Source organism: Balaenoptera borealis, assembly GCF_965194805.1.
Source record: "Balaenoptera borealis genome assembly, chromosome: 15".
In the NCBI taxonomy this organism is placed as follows: domain Eukaryota; kingdom Metazoa; phylum Chordata; class Mammalia; order Artiodactyla; family Balaenopteridae; genus Balaenoptera; species Balaenoptera borealis.
Window position 1 is genome coordinate 13,901,821 of NC_138871.1, and position 19,747 is coordinate 13,921,567.

At 46.0% G+C, this 19,747-nt stretch overlaps 1 protein-coding gene across 4 annotated transcripts in view; it reads left to right on the plus strand.

Moving 5' to 3' along the window:
* Positions 1 to 1,826: 1,826 nt before the first annotated feature.
* Positions 1,827 to 19,747, plus strand: part of REEP1 (receptor accessory protein 1) — a 111,889-nt gene continuing 93,968 nt past the window's right edge. For all 4 annotated transcript variants that reach the window (XM_082357687.1, XM_082357690.1, XM_082357691.1 and 1 more), the window contains exon 1: positions 1,827 to 1,984. In XM_082357687.1, coding sequence (XP_082213813.1) covers positions 1,953 to 1,984 — 32 coding nt within the window. In that variant the 5' untranslated portion in view covers positions 1,827 to 1,952. The remainder of the gene's footprint in view (positions 1,985 to 19,747) is intronic.

The window sequence follows — 19,747 nt, forward strand, 5'->3', positions numbered from 1 at the left end:
GGACAAACTGGAAGGGGTCTATGATGGAGAGATGTAATATGTGTAACAGTTACCCTGAAAGAGATAGAATGAAATAGAAAAGCAACTTTCTTCTCTCGGTTCTTTCCCCTTCTGTGTCCGTCAATGCTTTGCAGTGTTGAACATGTTCTTTCCCCAACCCTTGAGTGAAATCTGCTTACGAGGCAGACAGACAGAGGGAAACTGTGGTTTCTGCGGGAAGGAAAAAGCAAGGCAGGATAAACAGGTTCAGGATTGGCTAATTTGAATAATTTCAGTGGGCTCGAGGGCGTAGGAGCTGTCCCCGGCCATCTGGTACCTGGCCCTGGGGTGATAAGCCAGGCGTATGGTGGCCTGTGTGAGAGCCTGATAAAGCAGGTGGTGGGGTGTGGACTTATTTGGCTGCCTAAGAAGGGGAACTGACCGGTCCCTGATGGGCCTCAAAACTGGGTCAAAACAGCATTAAAAACAACAACAACTGTATTACAGGTATTTTAGGGGTTCTTTGGAGACCCCTTATCACAGAGGATGTTTTGTCTGCTGTCCCTTTATTGTGGGCAAGGTCTTTCTTCAGCCGGTATCACACCCACTCTCTCTCTACTACCTCTGAAGGTACATTTCCAGCCTCTTTCCGCCAAGGTCTGAGGTCTCCTTGCCTGTGCTAGGAAGCTGTCTTGGGCAGGGTTCCTTTAAAGAAGGCTTCGAGCTAGCTCTTTCCTGTGCCTCTCGCAACTGACACTGAATTATACATGACATAGCATCAGCAAAGGAGGACAGTGCTCTGAGAGGGCACCATGGAGGCGGTGAGGAAGGCAGCAACCAAGGCCAGGAGCAATGGACAAAAGTTTTTCAAGAGCACAAGGAAACAATGTACCAGGCAGCACTTATATAATAAGGACCAGGATTAGAGTTGTGGAGAGTGAGGCACTCTCCTCAGTGGCAAAATGTAAGGGAGTGCCACAAAATGCCGTAATCAAGATAAATCACATTCAATGCAATATTTTAAAAAACACATAAAAAACGGGCATACGATGCACATCTTCCCTTTTGCCTAAGGCTCCAAAATGGCTCCGCAGGGCACTGGAACTAGGCAATTTCAGCTTCTAGCTTCCTCCCAGCCAGATCATACCCCTGAGTCACTTTGATACAGAAATACTGAGCAGCCATCTAGGAAGGGCTTTCCTTAGGCAATAAACTTTATCTGAGGCATGGAGTGTATGAACAGGGGAGAGGGAACAGCACTTGTCCGAGTCCAAAATTCCTCAAGTGGAAAGGGCTAGAGGGATATCTGGGGCATGGTGGTGGCAATGAGTTTGCAGGCAGGGACAAGATCTTGTAGGGACTCTTTAGAATTTTAACTAGGGGAGACACAGGCCCAGATTTGTTTCTTATGCAGATAATGCCTTGTGGGGGACAACTGGAGGGGTCAGATCTGGACACAGTGAAGTCCCTTATGAGGCTAGCGCAGTATCCCTATCCGAGCGAGGGATGACTGTAGGGATGACTGTATCTCAATCAGAACAGGTGGAGACAGATTCCCAAGATCCAGGCCTCAGTTTCCCCACTGGAGCACAGAGGGTGGGGCGGCCCCCGGGTCTCTGCTCTGCCAACTGGACCACCTCAGGGTCCCCTGTGAGCGGCGGGGGCACCGGGGCGCGCAGGGGAACCTCCCGAATTCAGCCTGGGGCCCGGGGCCAGCGGGGCGGGGCGGGTCCCGCTGGTGCCCGACCGGCTCGCCGCCCAATCGCCGCGGGCCCGCCGTGCCCCGGGGGGCTGGGGCGGCCGCCGCCGCCGGAACGTGCCGCGGCTGCGCCGACGCGCCAGCGCCGGGCAGGGCGGCGGGCGCGTTCAGTCTGGCGGCGGCGGCCGTGCGCGGACAGACGTGCCCGGAGCGCCGCAGCCGCCAGCAACCGAGACGCGCCGCGCCGCCGGGCCGCGCCCGCCCGCCCCCCGCCATGGTGGCATGGATCATCTCCAGGCTGGTGGTGTAAGTGGCCTTCTTCCTCGCGTCCCTTCCTACCTTCCCCTCCTTCTCCGGCCCCCGGCCCCCGGGCTGCGCGTGCCCCTGCAGCGCCCGCTCCGGTCGTTCCGGCTATTAATACCCGGCGGCCGCTAAATTTAGCAGGTACAGTAGCTGCCGAGGTCGCGGGCGAGCGGGCGGCACAGAACGCGGCTGCTGCCCTGCGGGGCCCGGCGGGCGGGGCCGCGAGGGCTGGGGCGCACGGGGCTTCGCTGGGGTCCGCGTCGAGCCGCGCCCGGCCGCTTTGTTCCCCCGCTTGGTGGGCTTGGCCGAGGCCCCGAGTAAGTGCGCCGCGGGGACACGTGTCCCTCTCCTTGGGAAGAAATGTTGGCCTGGGGTCGCCCGTTGCCGCGCCCCGCCGCCACGCTTTTGTCAGGTGAAAATGACAGAGCCCAGAAGAGCCTGGGGCGCTGCCTGGAGGGATCGGCGCGGAGAAGGGCGGAGAGCTGGAGGCAGGGCTCCTAAGGGGGTTGAAAAATACTCCTCCTTTTTAGGGTTCTCAAATTGACAGCGGCCAAGGCAAGTGGGACGGAGGAGGACAGATCCGAATCTTGGGGTAGCCGCCCCGCGTCCCCTTGTCTGATTCCTTGGGCGGGGGGTTTAAAGGAGAGATAGAGATGGGCATCTCCGGGAATTCACGGGAAATTTCCAAGTGACAGATGGCCACACTGACGGTGGCGATGACACCTGCCAGGCCTTGCGGGAGAGCGCAGAGTCATCTGGGGTGAGGCCTGTGTGAAGCCATTGCGGGTGGGCGCGGGGGCGTTTTGCTCTGTCAAGCCCCAGAGCCGAGTGGACCTTTGAAGAGCTCCTTCCCTCGTGGATTTGTTCTCCTTTGGAGGTAGACATGGCCATCTATTCCAGTTCCCCTTCTTTCCTAACCATCCTTGCCTGAGTCAGGACAGATTTGCCACCTGCTTGGGGAGCCGGGGTGAAATTGTTCTGGGGAGTGGGAGCTGGTGGTGCCATTCCGGCTTTTTCTTTGTCTGAGAAAGAGGGGCTCCCGACTCTGGTTGATTGTGCACCATCACTCCCCACGTTTGGGAACACCTCCCATCTCCTACCCTTCTTTCCTGATTTTCAAAGAAGCCGGTCAGGGTAGCCTTCTGAAGCCATTCTCAGCATTGTCTCCTGGCCACCATTATGGGCTTTCTTCCCAAGGCCAGTGTATGTCCCTCTCGGCCCCCAAGTCATTCATTCCTTGTGGGCCTCTCCACAGCTGTTGCCACCTGCTGGGGATTTGTGCTGTATCTAGAGGAAGCATGTTAAATGTTTGGAAGATTCCTCCGGGCAGAGCTGGCATGAATAACCCAGGGAAGTGGCTGGCACGGCTGGGTGCCTGCCACTCATGCCTGATCAAGGCCTGTCTTGCCTTCCGGGTGGTATTTTTTTTCTCCTGAAGTAGTGCCGTGATCGTCAGATTTGCAGGTGGCTTCTGTGGGGGTGGGGCTCAGGGTGGGTCAGAGAGTTGAGTTGGCCAGGCTGGAGGACTCACTCCCTATAGGTGCTCCTGGGCTGGGGTTGGAACACTGAGGAGCCAGGGTTTCTGGTCTGGGGTCCATGTGACCGTCTTTCATTTTATTAGCACCCACCCCCTGTATACTAGACAGCTAAGAGGGGTGAAGGGGAGAAACATGTGTTTGGGTGGGGTCTCAAGGACTAGCAGTTACTTTCTAAAACAACCACACTCCCCAGAAGTGAAGAATTTCATGTCAGAGAATTTATTTATTTATTTATTTTTTTAAAAAATATTTATTTATTTATTTATTTATGGCTGTGTTGGGTCTTCGTTTCTGTGCGAGGGCTTTCTCTAGTTGTGGCAAGTGGGGACCACTCTTCATCGCAGTGCGCGGGCCTCTCACTATCGCGGCCTCTCTTGTTGCGGAGCACAGGCTCCAGACGCGCAGGCTTAGTAATTGTGGCTCACGGGCCCAGCTGCTCCGTGGCATGTGGGATCTTCCCAAACCAGGGCTCGAACCCGTGTCCCCTGCATTGGCAGGCAGATTCTCAACCACTGCGCCACCAGGGAAGCCCATGTCAGAGAATTTAAATGACCATGAGAACTGCCCCTCAGGTCAGCCCAGGACCCTGTGCTCCAAGGGAGAATTTGTGAGATGTGGGGTTATTATTCCCACTGTCAACTCCAAAAGGTCAGAGATATGACCTATCCCTTCAACCCCTAATTCCGTAGAGAAACCCAACATGGATGTGTCAGTTGTGAGTTGTTAAAACCATTTTAATAAGCAGCACCTGTTTTGCGTAAATCATACCTGTTCATTATAGGAAAATTAGAAAATGTAGATCAATAGATGGAAAATCATCCACATTGTTCCCATACAGAGATAGCTAATGAAAATTTTGAGAAGTATATTCGTCAAGCTGTGTTTCCCTAGGCATATATGCACATATGTTTATATTTACCATTCGAGAAAATTATCGATTCAGCCCAAATTTCCACAAACCTCTTAGCAAAGAGTAGAAATGCCATGTTTGGAGTCAGAAAACCCTTGATTCAGATCCCACTTCTGCCTCTTGCCAACAGATCCCAGTTCACAACTCAGATCACAGGGGATCCTAGTTCACAAGCACTAGTTAATCTCACTTTACTGTTGCAAAGATTTCGATGATACATGATTTCTAAATTGCCAAGTACCACAGAGGACATTCAGTCAATGAGCGTTCGCTCCTGTCTTCCGAGAGAGGGTGTAAGAGCTCTGGAAGGGGCTTTCAGACATTATTCCTGCAGTTTTCCAACTGGCTTCCCTGAAGGCCACTCAGCCTGAGTGGGTGGGCTCTGGGCTCCCAGTCCTGATTCCTTTTCTTTGTTTTATATCCTGGGGTTCTATATAAAATATAATTTGGAAACTATATGGGTTTTACTGCTAATAAAAACCACTGAGCCAGTCCTCCCCTCATCTGTAAAACTGTAGAGGGAGTGTGCTTTGCCCAAGGACACGCGGTGAGCTGGTGAAGAACACAGGCTCTGGATTTTTGGGTCAGTGCCCTTTCCACCTCTGCCTGTCCTTGACCTAAACTGATCTCTTTCAAGCTTTCAAGACCTCTAGTATGGCATCCTATGATTTTGTCCACAGGTCCCTTTTCCTATAAGCAATCTTTTCATGGTTTCGTAAGCCTCTGTCACATCAAAGAACATTTAAGGAAGACCTATCACTGTGCTCTGAGGATGCGGAGGGAGCGTCTTCCTTCCAACCAGAGGCGTCAAGACAAGCTGATGGTGTCTGGGGACAGCCAGCTGTGATGGTGGCTGTCTGTGTTGCCATGGGCTGTGAGCGTTTTTAGGGCAATGGTGCTAGTTCTTTTCCCCCTCCCACCTCTCGCCCCCTCCCAAGGCTCTTTTTTGAAGTACCTGGCACCTCAAGTGCACTCAGTAAAGGTTGGTTGTGTTGAGTGAGATCAGAGGCCCTAGGATAAGCAGGGGAGCTGGTCAGTGTTATCCCCTGGGGACAGAGGTTAGTGGGCGTCGGGACAGGCTTGTGCCCACTGGGCAAAGCTCTTGGAATGGGAACCAATTTGAGACGCTGCTCTCTTGCCAGCTGTCTTCCTCCTAACTCCCTTGGCTTAGCTTAGGAAGAATTAAGGAAGAAATATTAGTGCAGTAGCAAGGTTGGCCTTGTTAAAACCTGGTTGATATCTGCAGGGAACATGGGAGCTCATTTCGGACTGGTCTGCTCGCCTCCTTTAAAATACTTTGTTTTCTTTCCAAACAACTCAAGGCCTAGGTGTGAAAGCATTTCAAACTGTGCACTGGAGCGGGCACACAGAGGTTGCTCTGTGCCTTCTTGGGAGAATGCATTATCTTGAAACATTTATTCCAAGGAGCAGGTTTTGCCTCTCTGTCTCTGGACAGAATTTTGGCTGAGGCCCAGGATGTTGGCTAAATGGATCCAGAGCTTCCCACCACTTACTGGGTTAGTAGACCAAAACTCCAACTCACTGCATGGGGAAAAAGAGAGTCCTAATTCATAAATAACCAATAGCTATGCCGAAAAATGCCATTTTTCCACGTTGCACATCTTTAAAAAAATGTTAGTTTTTAGAAAGTAGAGTCTGATGTTTAAAACAGTCTTGAGTTGATAGCTGAAGATCTAGCTAAGTCCTAGGACTGTTTAGAGCATGAAGTCTCTGTGCCCTGGGTCAGGGATGGACATATAGAGAAGCCTGGAAGAAATGTGGGTTGTCCTCAAGATGTTCCTCAACTGTTGCAACACAAATGGAAAAAAGAAAAAAACATACACTCTTAAACATAAACTTGCCTTTCTTTGGGGCCTGCTTTAAAAAGTGGAATGCAGAAAAATGATCCTATTAATGGAGGGTTCAGGTTAGTTGATGATTTCTTTCCTGGCACTGGGTGCGGTACAGGGTAGGAACTGGGTGACTGTTTCAGTTGAATTGTGAGAGGAAAGATGTTGGGTTCTAGTCTAAGTGCTGGTCTGACCCGCCTGCAGAATCCTAAGGGCAACTCGCACCTGCGCTGGGGCCCTGCTCCCGGTCTATGATACAATGTTATTGGCCAGCATCATCTTGGAGGTCTTAATAGTTCCAAGAGCCAGTGCTTCTCTGGGCCCTTTCCTTTCCTTCACGTCCCCCAGCCGGCCTACATGCACTGTGTTTATTTATAAACAGGGGCAGTATCCTCAAGGAAGTGAAAAACATTGGCCTAGATTTCGCTGCTCTTCTGCTGCCCTGGTCTTTGTTTATTAATCCTGCCTGCCTGCTGGGAAGTAGCTTTTGTGCACTTCTTCCTGCTGTGTCTTATTTGAAGGGTAGCTGACAAGTGAGGGTCTCACCTGGTTATTAATGGCTCAGTTTTCCTCTTCCGTCTAAAGCGAGCTATCCTCTTTGGAGTGTATATTGTTTGGTGGGAGGAAGAGCCCTGGGAAGAATGAGGGAAGGGGGGTCAGACCCTCAGTAGCCACCTAGTGAGGCTGCCATTTTGTATTGTGTATGTGTGTCGTGTGTGTGTATGTGTGTGTGTGTGTGTGTGTGTGTGTGTGTGTACTTTCCAAGGGATTTCAAGAGGCTTGGGGATGGGGTAGACTTGGCCGTGCAGTAGTCAGAGTGTATGTTACCTTTGCAATTTTATTGCCAACAATGAACTGTGCACATGCCCAGCTGGTTACCAGGATTCTTGGTGTCTGTGGGAATTTTTCCGAGAACAGGAGGGGGTTTGCATTTGGGCCGTGAGAGTATTTTCCTCTCACTTCAGGGCCTTGGGAAGGCCCTGATGGATTGGAAGATGGATAGTTACATGCCTGTGGTTTGTTCTGAACTTTCAGATCTCATCCATTTTCACATAGAAGCACACTGTTTTCCCTCTGGGTTGTTTTCGTCGCACCCAGGGCCTTTCCTTTGATTTTAGAGAAAAAGTAAATATAAAGGACCAAGTATCTGGCACGCAGTAGGGGTGTCTGAAGGAATCTTGACAGTTAATCTGGTATTATAGGCCCTCAAGCATGGCATGTGTACCTAGACCAGGATGGCTAGTAGGTTTTATCTCTTATAATTGACTGGAGGCTGCCTGGGACCTGTCTTGAGATGGGGTATGAAGCTGAGTTGGGCTCAGTGGGGAAGGAGACCCCTGAATTATGCATGCAGGGAGGATGGTAACGGGGGCACACATGTTGGCTCAGTATTTGCTCTCCCAGGACTTCCCTGGCGGTCCAGTGTTTAAGACTCCGTGCTTCCGCTGCAGGGGGTGCGGGTTCAATCCCTGGTCGGGGAACTAAGATCCCACATACCTCATGGTGTGGCCAAAAAAAAAAAAAAATTAAAAGTTTAAAGTATTTGCTCTCCCACACCTGGCCTGTTCCTGATCACAGAAGGTCTGTCCCACTGTCAGAGTTTTAACAAGCTTCCCTGAATTAGGAAACAGGAGGCGCATTCTTTACCTGAGTTAACATCGCCTCCTGACATCCTGCCCCCACCAGGCTTTGTCAGTCACCTGGCAGTTCTAGGCCGTAGGTACCTCCTTGATGCCAGCACAGGGAGCTGTCCAGCCAGTGGCTCTCCAGTCTGCTTCTTTCCTCTTAGGGTGATCACACATATGCCACCTTTTCCCTTTCTCCTTTGCCCTTCGCCAGTCGCAGCTCAGTTACATTCTGCCTTGGCTGCTCTCACGTACTTGTGCATGCACATCCTTTCCACCTCCTTTAGGGATCTGTGGATGGTACTCTGGGCTTCAAAACGCATTTCCCATTCCCCTCTGGTCACATACCCCATCCTGTCTCCCTCCACTCAACCATGGAGGTGGGCAGGGACTCAGGCCTAGCGACACATTTCCTTGGGCACAGAGATTGGTCCAGAGGCGGGTCTGTGGCCCAAACAGAACCCCTAGATCCTTCCCCAGGGTGTCATGATTTGAAGCTGGGAGAGAAGAGCCTTGCCTATGGGACCCAGAGCTGGAACGATGTGAAGGTGGGGCTGCTGGTGGCTGCCTGGCACATGGAGAAGGCATGGTGGCCAAAGGGGCGAATTATGGCGAAGCAGAGGTGAACACAGAGTCTTGACTCTGGTGACTCAGGCCCCGGTTCCTGCAGCTCCTCGTTTAAGGCCTTGATCTGTCCCATAGCCTAGAATGAAGGCCTGGAATAGTGCTTGTATTAATTAAGCATTTATTGTCGTGGTGAGGATGGATTGGGCCATGCTGCAGTAACAGCTCTCACATCCCAGTGGCTGGAGACAACAGAGGTTGATTTCTTGCTTTATGCTGCCTGTGCCCTGTGGGTTGGCAGAGGTAACCTGCTCATTGCCATCACCAGAGGCTCAGGCTGACTGAGCCTTCTCTGTCTCAGGGTGCTCTCATTGCAGCACAAGGCACCAGGGCTCGCTGGGGTAGGGAAAGAGAAATGGAGAGTCATGCACCAGCTCTTAAGTACCTCTAACCGGAAGTGACGCGTGTCACTTCCGCTCACATTTCATCAGCCAAAGAAAATCATATAACCAAGCCTGAATTCAAGCGGGTGGAGAATTACAGTTACTAAACATCTGTGAACAGCCCCAGTGACCACCATGTATATTGAATGAATGAATCCTAACCAGCTTCGCAAACCTATAAATGTCCTTTTTTGTTGAAGTTGGTGTAAGATGGGTTGGTTTTTTTTTTTTCTTCTTCTTGCAACTGGGACAGTCCTAACACATTCCTTTACCTCTTCATATTAGAAAAATCTCTCACTCTCCTTTTGACCTCTGTTCTTTATCTTGTTTTTGAGTTTTAAAAGGAAGTCTTCATTTTGAGGAGAAATCAGCAATTGTAGAGAACTGATGCTATTCCATGGATAAAGACCTTGAAGGTGCCCTACGATTGTCATTACACTCTCCACGTTTGCCTCCATCTACCTTCCTCCAGGAAACCTCCCTCGGGTCCCCTAACTGAAGGAAGATTTCTGTTCCTGGGTCCCCAGTGTGGCATTGTCACTTTGTACCTTGTGATGTGGTGGTTTGTGCATTTACCTCCCACATCTGTTTCTTAGTCTCCCTCTCAGCTCTTCATGGGTAGTAAGTGCCCGATGAGTGTATGTTGGCTCATGAATGAGTCAGGACCTCTCTATTCAAAGAGTGGTCTGTGCACCAACGACATCAGCATCACCGGGAGCTAGTTAGGAATGCAGAATCCGGGGCCCCACCCAAGGCCTGGTGAATCTGCATTTTGACAAGATCCCCATGAAACTTGAGAAGCACTGAGTCAGGATTCAGGGTGTCATCATCTCCCCGGTGAAATGAACAGAAATGGGCTTGCCTAATGTTCCCACTATTGGCTGTAAATGGGAATTCAATCCCAAGGCATCCATTTGTGCTGGATTGTGGTTCATCCGTCTGATTCTGAGAGGTCCCAACCCTGACGTTGTATGAGTTCTGAATAGCCTAACTGGATTCCACCAACCCAGCGCTCAGCTACGAACCTTTCACAAGCGGGCTGCCGAATTGTGATCTATGTAAAATTTAGTTTTGCTACAGCTGGGGTTTAAACCGCCAAGACAATGCCTGTCAGACAGAATATTGCGGTGAGCAGATCATGCTATTCAGGAGGGTGGGTTACAACCCACCGTGAGAAAGAAGCTGGTGAAATACAGTTGGCTCATGCCGGGGACTCACAGTGGGTTTACAGGAACATGAAAGGACTTTTTCTCATGAGCCCATGAGGCCAAGAACCACTGGTCCCTAGATGTCCCTCCTGAGGAAGTCACAGGACCCAGTGGGCTCTGTAAATGCTTCATGCCAGACCCTGTGTGCTGTGGAATCCAGTAGTGTCAGTGAGTCCTCTCAGCCCTACCTTCAAACCCTCCCTGCCCAACCAACTCCCACCTCCACTGCCACCACCCTGTTCCAACCCCAAATTATTGCTCTCCTGGACCATTTCAAAACTCTCCTAATTGTTTTCCCTGCTTCTGCTCCCATCTCTCCAATGTCTACGTTGTTTAAAATATAAGATAGGGGAATTCCCGGGTGGTCCAGTGGTTAGGACTCATCGCTTTCACTGCTGTGGGCCTGGGTTCAGTCCCAGGTCGGGGAACTAAGATCCTGCAAGCTGCATGGCGCGTCCAAAAAAAGAAAAAAAAAAAAATGTGAGATAGGTCTTACATAGAAAACAAACTTATGGTTACCAAAGGGGAAAGGGGGTGGGGGATGGATAAGTTAGGAGTTTGGGGCTAACATACAAACTACTAAATATAAAATGGATAAACAATAAGGACCTACTGTATAGCACAGGGAACTATATTCAATATCCTGTAATAAACCGTAATGGAAAAGAATATGAAAAAGAATAAATATATATATATGTATAAATGAATCACTTTGCTGTACACCAGAAAGTAACACAACATTGTAAATCAACTATATTTCAATAAATAAATAAATTAATTAAATATAATGAAGGAAAAAATTTTCAAAAAAAACCCATAAGGTAGGTCTTAGCTTTCCCCTGCTGTTTAAAAACTGTCTAAAGAACTCCTATCACACTAAGAATAAAATTCAGACTCCTTACCATTGTCAACAAGACTCAGCAAGGCCTGGCCCCTGCCCACTGCCCTGACCTCACCTTGTACTGTTCCCCCCTCACTCACTCAGTTCCATCATCCTCACTATTCCTAGAAGGCGACAAGCTTGTCCCACCCAGGGGCCTTTGCACTTGCTGTTCCCTCTGCCCTGAACACGGTGCCCTGGATCGTGCATGGCCCTTTCCCTCTTTCCATTTAGGTCTCTGCTTACATGTCACCTATTCAGGAGAGGCATCTTTTGACCACCTTCTCCAAGATACACCCCACCCACACGTCTGTGCTTTAGTCCCTCCCTGAAACTATGCTTCTAATTCTTTTGCTTGCTTGTTTCTGGTCTGTCTCTCCACTAGGATTTGATCTCCATGACTTTTGAGACTTTTATCTTGTTCACAGCCGTTTTTCCCAGCAGTTCTAAGCTCATAGAACATGTTTAAAATGTATACGAATGATGACTTTGTATTCCCTCTGGGGTTAGAAGATCCTTTCTTAAACCTAGGTTTTGTAGAACCTTGATTTGTGACCATGGCAAGTAACCTAACCTCTCTAAGCCTCAATTTTCTCATCTGTAAAGTGAAAGATTTGATTTCTATTTCTGGCAATATAGAAAACTATATAGTCTGAAACCCCTCCCTAATAAAACTGAATTGAACATTTTTCTAAAAATTTTTCATGAAATATAACAGCGATCCCCTAAAAGTATAGCAGAGCTTTTAAGTAAGTAAATTTTCCAGGAGACAAAACAGAGAGGGAATCATTTTGCAAGGCTGTAAACCAGTACTGTAGCAGCTGCACGACAGGCTACCCTGAGATTTAGCTTAAAACAACAGCCGTTTTGTTATCGTCTCTCCTGGCTCTGTGGTCAGGAAGTTGGACAGGACACCGAACACAAAACTCATTTCTGCTCCATGATGTCTGGGTCTCACCTGGGATGATGCAAATGGCAGTGGCAGACTGGCTGTCTCTTCCTTTTTTTTTTTTAATTTATTTATTTTAATTTATTTATTTTTGGCTGTGTTGGGTCTTCGTTGCTGTGCGCGGGCTTTCTCTAGTTGCGGCGAGCGGGGGCTACTCTTCGTTGCGGTGTGCTGGCTTCTCATTGCGGTGGCTTCTCTTGTTGCGGAGCACGTGCTCTAGGCGCGCAGGCTTCAGTAGTTGTGGCATGTGGGCTCAGTAGTTGTGGCTCGCGGGCTCTAGAGCCCAGGCTCAGTAGTTGTGGCGCACGGGCTTAGCTGCTCCGCGGCATGTGGGATCTTCCCGGACCAGGGCTCGAACCCGTGTCCCCTGCATTAGCAGGCGGATTCTTAACCACTGCGCCACCAGGGAAGCTCTGGCTGTCTCTTTCTTTTTGTGTGTTGCAAGGCCTCTTCATGTGGTCTTTCTATGTGATTTCTCCAGCATGGAGGCCTCAGGATAGTCAAGTTTCTTACATGGTAGCTCAGAGGTGCAAGAATGGGTGTCCAAGAAACATCAGTAGAAACTGCAAGACTTTTTATGAGCTGGTCTCAGAAGTCCCAGGATGATACTTCTGCTGCATTCTATTGGCCAAACAGTAGGTCACTAAGGCCATCCTAGATTTGAAGAAAGGGGGATTAGACTACCTCTCCATGAGTGGGGTAGCAAACGGTTCACAGCCATCTTTAATATACCACACGGGAGGACTGGCCTAACTTGGTTTTAATATCTCAATAGAGAAAAGAGGGGCCTTGGACTTCCCTGGTGGCGCAGTGGTTAAGAATCCGCCTGCCGGGCTTCCCTGGTGGCTCAGTGGTTGGGAATCCGCCTGCCAATGCAGGGGACATGGGTTCGAGCCCTGGTCCAGGAAGATCCCACATGCCGCGGAGCGGCTAGGCCTGTGCGCCACAACTACTGAGTCCGCGTGCCTAGAGTTCATGCTCTGCAACAAGAGAAGCCACCTCAATGAGAAGCCCATGCACCGCAGCGAAGAGTAGGCCCCGCTCGCCACAACTAGATAAAGCCCATGTGAAGCAAGGAAGACGCAATGCAGCCAAAAATAAATAAATAAAATAAATAAATTTATTTAAAAAAAAAAAAAAGAATCCGCCTGCCAATGCAGGGGATGCGGGTTCGATCCCTGGTCCAGGAAGATCCCACGTGCCGTGGAGCAACTAAGCCCGTGCGCCACAACTACTGAGCCTGCGCTCTAGAGCCCGGGAGCCACAACTACTGAAGCCCTCGAGCCACAACTACTGAAGCCCGCGCGCCTAGACCCGTGCTCTGCGACAAGAGAAGCCACCGCAATGAGAAGCCCGCGCGCCGCGACGAAGAGTAGCCCCTGCTCGCCGCAACTAGAGAAAGCCCGCGCGCAGCAATGAAGACCCAACGCAGCAAAAAATAAATAAATAAATAAAATCTACGTTTAAAAAAAAAAGAAAAGAGGGGCCTTGAGTCTGTGGGGGTATTAAGTCAGAGCTGAACGCTGGCATAAAGTTCAGACTTGAAGGGCGATTCTGCAGCATAATCCTGAGTAAAAGCATAGACCCCCAATCACTGAGAGATGACAGTGAAGCTTGTCTGTCTTGCCCAGGGTTCTTGGTGGAGGGAAAATCTCCCTTGGGAATTTGAAACCATCTATGGACCTGTCCTCATCTGGATTTGGGGTTTAACACATTCTGCACGGTCTGCGTACCCTTAGCTGAGAGATTAACATAAACATTGGTCTTGGGCCAGCATTACTCCTGGGACATCTGACAGAAATTAATACAGTCTCTCTAAGAGCTCTCAATACACATCATACAGAATTAGCCCCAAAGCACATGAATTCATACTCCAAATTTACAAACTGCCCTCCTAAGCAGGAGTTAACAAACACTACAAGGCAGGATTAGCCCTCCAGAAATAAATAGGTAAATAGCATACCTATATTAATTGTATGTTATTTATATAAAGTAACTATTAATGCTTAGGGACCTTAGAATAAATCTTTCTAAAATGAAAAAGTAAAGAACATATAAGAAAATAGCAGATGCCGGGCTGGAGCAGGGAGAGGAATGGGCCCATGGGAAAAGAAGCAATTCTAAAAGTAAAAAATAAAGTATTAAAATTTAAAACCCAATGGATAGTTTGAAATGATGAGGGATTGAACACCAAGGGGGTGATGTTTTCCACCCTGCTTCTTGGAGCTAGAGGGGCTCTTAGTGATTTCAGGCTCTTGTTGACAGACAAGGAAGATGGGACATGAGGGTTTAGTTTTAGGTCATTCATCAAGGTCAGTAACATGATCGGCTAGGCCAGGACTTGAGGCCAAGTCTCCAATTTCTGAAAGTGTTTTGATGTGGAAGAAAGAGGTTTGTTTTATGTGGTTAGAGGCTTGGACTAGGACCAGTGGGCGATTAGAAGACAAATTCTTGTCATGATAGAAGGAAGAGTTTTCTAGTCATTGGTGCTAAAGTGAGGCAATGAGCCCCTGGCTTCCAACCCTAAGACCTTCCAACTCTGAAACTCTAGGATTTTAATCTTTTCCCTTATTACAGTGGAGGAAGGGAGAGAAGAGTTGTTGGAAAGATTCTGTTTTTCAGTGGGTAGGCCTTCTATCCTTGTTCGAGATTGATTGATTCATTGCTTGATTGATTCATTCATTGATTACTGCCCATTTATTGACCATTTGCTTTGTGCCAAGCATACACTGGGCACCAGGGATAGAAAGATGAATGAATTCCAGTTGCATCTTTGAGAAGTTTCTGAGTTCACATAGCCAGTCAGTGGGGAACTTGGACTTGGATTCCAGTGTCCTTCCTGCCTGGCCAGAGTTCTTTCCGTTGGGTGGTTATTTTGTGGGTGTGTGTGAATGACTTTTCTGGCTTTGGTTGGAAATTGTAGGGAGGAGCCCTTTCACAGGGGAAGTGGTACATCTGATGTATGAAAGGAGATTAAACCACTGCTGTATCTCTGCCTGGGAGACACTGTGGCAGCCAATGTTGAGAAAGAAGAGGAGGCAGAGGAGAGGATGTGCTGCGTGAATACAATCAGGGACAAAGAGGTGGATAAAGTTGAACATCCTTATGCACTGTATTAGTCTACTATTGCTGCTGGAAGAAAGAACCACACAGTTAGTGGCTTAAAACAGAAATTTAGTCTCTTACAGATCTGGAGGCCTGAAGTCTGAAATGAGTTTTTGGGGGCTGAAACCAAGGTGTTAGCAGAAGTGTTTCATTCTGGAAGCTCTGTGGAGGATCCATGTTTTGCTTCTGGAGTGTCTGTTGGCTGTTGGCTTATGGCCGCATCTCTCCAGTCTGTGCTTCCATGGTCACATTGCCTTCTCTTCTGTCTTTATGTCTTCCTCTACCTCTCTCTTAGAAGGACATTTGTGATTACATTTAGGGCCCACCTAGATAATCCAGGATAATCTTCCCATCTCAAAATCCTTAATTTAATCACACCTGCAAAGTCTCTTTTGCTATATCAGGTAATATTCATAGATTCTGGGGATTAGGACCTGGACATCTTTGGGGACCATTATTCAGCCCATTAAACCCATGGCTGTTAGCCCTGCTGCCACCAAGCTGAGGGGAGTTAAGAAGAGCCTAAAGAAAGAACACTCTGGGGGAGTTCCCTGGCGGTCCAGTGGTTAGGACTTCTTGCTTTCACTGCCGAGGGTGCAGGTTTGATCCGGTGTGGCCAAAAAAAAAAAAACACTCTGATGTTCTAACATCTCATTTTGTCTCCATTTCCAGACTCTCCTTGATTTGTAAAAATTAATTATTGCATCAATAGAAAAGATTACAAAGAAGTGGTTAGGGCATACAGTAATGGATAATAATACAATGAATACTCCTTTACTCACCAACCAATTTAAGAAATAGAACATTACCTTCATTGTATCAATATACCACTGTTTACAGACATTTGGGTTCTTTCTAATTTTTGTTTTTCTCTTGCTCTTGAAAAGAAAAGACTTCCGCAATGAACATTCTTATATGTGATTCCTGGCGCATTGGTGCACAAATTTCTTTAGGAATGGAATGGCTGAGGCATAGGGTATATGCATCTTTCACTTGACCAAATAACATAAATTAAGTTTCGTAGATGTGTGGGTCTGTTTCTGGGCTCTTTATTCTGTTCCATTAATCAATTTGTCTGACCCTGCACCAGGACCACACTGTCTTAATTACCATAACTTTTATGAAAATTCTTGATATCTGGCCTGCCAAGTCCCCTCCACATTTTGTTCATCATAAATTGCTATCCAAAATCGTTTTTCTCCAGCAGCATATACAATTTCAGTTGTACCATGTCTTTACCATCACTTGCTATTGTCACACTTTAGAAGTTTTGCCAGTCTGGTGGGTACAGAATGGAATCTCATTATAGTTTTAATTTGCATTTCCCTGAATACTAATGAGATTGAGCATCTTTTCATATGTTTATTGCCCATTCATCTTCTCTCTCCTGTGAAGAACCTGTTCAAGTCTTGCCAATTTTTCTCTTGTCCTTATCTTACTGATTTGTAGGAGTTCTTTAAATACTTTAGATGCTAATCCTCTGTCACTATGCATTACACATGTTTTCTCCCAGTCCCTGGTTTATTTTTTCATTTTCTTTATGGTGTGTTTTGATAAACAGAAGTTCTTAATATTAGTGCAATGGATTTATCAGTTTTTTTCATTTATAGTTTATACTTTTTGTGTCCTAGGAAAACCTTACCTAATCATGAAGGTATTCTGAAATCATGAAGCTATTCTCCTATATTGCTCCTAGCTAGCAGTTTCATAGTTTTTTTCATTCACATTCAATTTCTTAATCCATTTTGAGATGATTTTGGTATATGATGTGGAGTAGGACTCCAGAATTTTTTTTCCATAAGGAAAACCAATTGTCCTAGCACCGTTTATTATAAAGTATGTCCTTTCTCTTTACATCTGCAATGTCCAGCCCTGTCATAAATTAAGCTTCCCTGGATGTGTAAGTCTATTCTGGGCTCTTTATGCTGTTCCATTGAACAGTTTTTCTGGCCCTGTACCAGTACCACTGTTTTAATTACCATAACCTTATGAAAATTCTTGGAATCTGGCCTGGCAAGTCCCTCCACCTTCAAAAGCGCCTTAGCCCTTTCTCTTCCATATACATGTTTAGAATTATCTAGAATTATATATTACAACACAGACACACACACACACACACACTCACTCACTCACTCAAAAATCTGTTGGGAGTCTGATTGGAATAACACTGATGTTCTTAAGATATTGACTGTTCCAATACATATACATATACATGGCATCTATCTATATTAATTTAGATCTTCTTTAATGATTTTCAATATAATTTTATAATTTTTACTGTAAATGTCTTGTGCATCATTTGTTAGATTTATTCCCAGTTACTTGATGTTCGTTGATGCCAGTGTATTTGGTATCTTATTAAAATTTTCGTCTTCCAACTGTTTGTTAGAACAATGCATCCTTGCCACACTATAGGTTCTTTTGGGCTTTCCAGATAGAGTCATGCCATCTGAGTATAGCACAGTGTTGTGTCTTTCCAGTAATTCTTTTTTTTCCCTTCCTCTTACTGTCCTGGTTAAGATCTCTAGTACAAGATGACTAAAAGGGGTGAAGGCAGATCTTCTTGTCTTTTCCTGGTTTAAAAAGGAATGCTTCAACATTTTCCCATAAAGTATTGTGCTTGCTGTAGGGTTTTCAGAAATATACTTTATCACTAAGTTTTCTTCTCGTCCTAGTTTGTTGAGAGTTTTTATAATGAATGATACTGTATTTTAGCTAATGCTTCCATTGAGATGATAATGGGGTGTTCTTTTTGACCTTTAATTTGTTAAGTGGCAAATTGTATTAATTAGTTTTGCCATTAAACAATTTTACCTTCCTGGATAAACAAAATTTGCTTATAAAGTTGTGTTTTTGTTGTTGTTGTTAGAACAACCTAAGATTCAGTTTGTTAATATTTAGTTTAGTCTTTTTTCTTTTTTAAAGCTATGTTTGTGAGTGATATTAGCTGTGCTATCTTGTCTGGTTTGGGTATAAAGATTATACTAGCCTCATAAACCACGTTGAGGGCAGATATATCCTCTTTTTTATACCCTGGAATAGTTTGTGTAAGATTGGATTTCTTTCTTGCGTGTAAAATACATGACCTTACCAGTAAAATTATCAGGGACAGGTGTTTTTTCTGTGGGAAAAATTTAACCTATCTATTCGATTTCTTTAATGATTATAGATTTTCTCTATTTTCTTGAGTTAATATTAGCTTAGGAGTTCATTCATCTTAGTAATTTTTCAAATTTATTGATAGTTAACAACACTGCTTTTGCACTCCATTCCTTTTTTCCTCTTTTTCTGGTACTCTCATTAGATATATGTTAGGTGTTCTTACTCTGTCTTCCGTATCTCTTCATTTCTTATTTCTGATTCCTTTTTTTGTCTCTGCTGCTTTATTAATAATTTTCTTCATGTCTGTCTCCTTAGCAGTCTCTAATCAGCTGCTGAACATATTCATTGATTTTAAAATTTCAATTATTCTGTTTTAGAAATTCTATTTAGTTCTGTTTCAAAACTGGTCATATTTTATGGCTTCTGTTCCTTCCACATAGTTTAAATTCATGGATCTTTTATCCATGCATAATTTGTAACATCACACTTTGATCATTTAGAAACTATTGGTTTACCAAGTGAAATTCAGATCTTCTAAATGCTGACACATTTCATTATACAATATCAAAAATTCACATTCATTAATATCACCATCAATCCCATCAGGAAAGTCTTTTAAGTGTTGGGACACTGTCAGTTTCATGGTAGTGGATAAAAATTTTCCAAAATTCTAGTTTTAGCTTGAAATTGAATATTATCATTGGCAACAAACACTATTGGTTTTTCTTGAAGTAATGGGCTCATTTCATCCATTTCCTAAAACATGCTTGCCAACTCTGAATAACCATTGTTTGTCAGTCATTCAAGTAACTGTATTATTCCCTGAAAAACAGTGGATAATCGACCTAAGGGCTTTTCCTCAAGACAATCATCATACTTGGTATGCAGCAGTACTTAATGCATGCTTCCCATTTCATCACAAGATATTAAAAACACCTGTACTCCAGCGTCAAGATTTAATAAAATTGATGATTTCTGCTATATCATCAATGACATTCTTAAATGAAACAGGCTTTTTTTTTTTCCCTACTGCATCACGGTGAAGAATACAATGACTACTGGTAAAGTTTAGTGCCATTGCCTTGATTCGTGCAAAGGCAGCGGTTTTACCCCTTATTGTTCTTACACCATCAGTGCAAGTTCAACACAGTGAAAAAGGCATATGTTTTAGTATTATTATTAAAATTGTTTCAACCTCATGAACCCTCTGACAGGGTCCCAGCAACCCCTGGAAGGGGTTTTGGTGTCTCCCCGGAGTCTGTGGATCTTGCTTTGGGAACCATTCACTGTTCTGTACAATCAACAATCATTTCCATACCTAAGAAAATCAACTCTCATTCCACGGCTTCATCCAGTCACAGCTTCATGTGGTCCGTACTCAAATTAACCCCAATTAAACAAAAATCCTTTATTTATTTTTTCTTGTTTCTATTTGGATCCAGTCAAAGTTCATACATTGAATCTGGCTGTCGCATCTTTTGATCAACGTAGAACAGCACCTGCACCCCCCGCCCCCCAGCTTTATGAAGAGTCTAGGCCGACTGTGATGTAGACGTTCTGGACTTCTCAGACTTGTCTTCATGATTAGACTC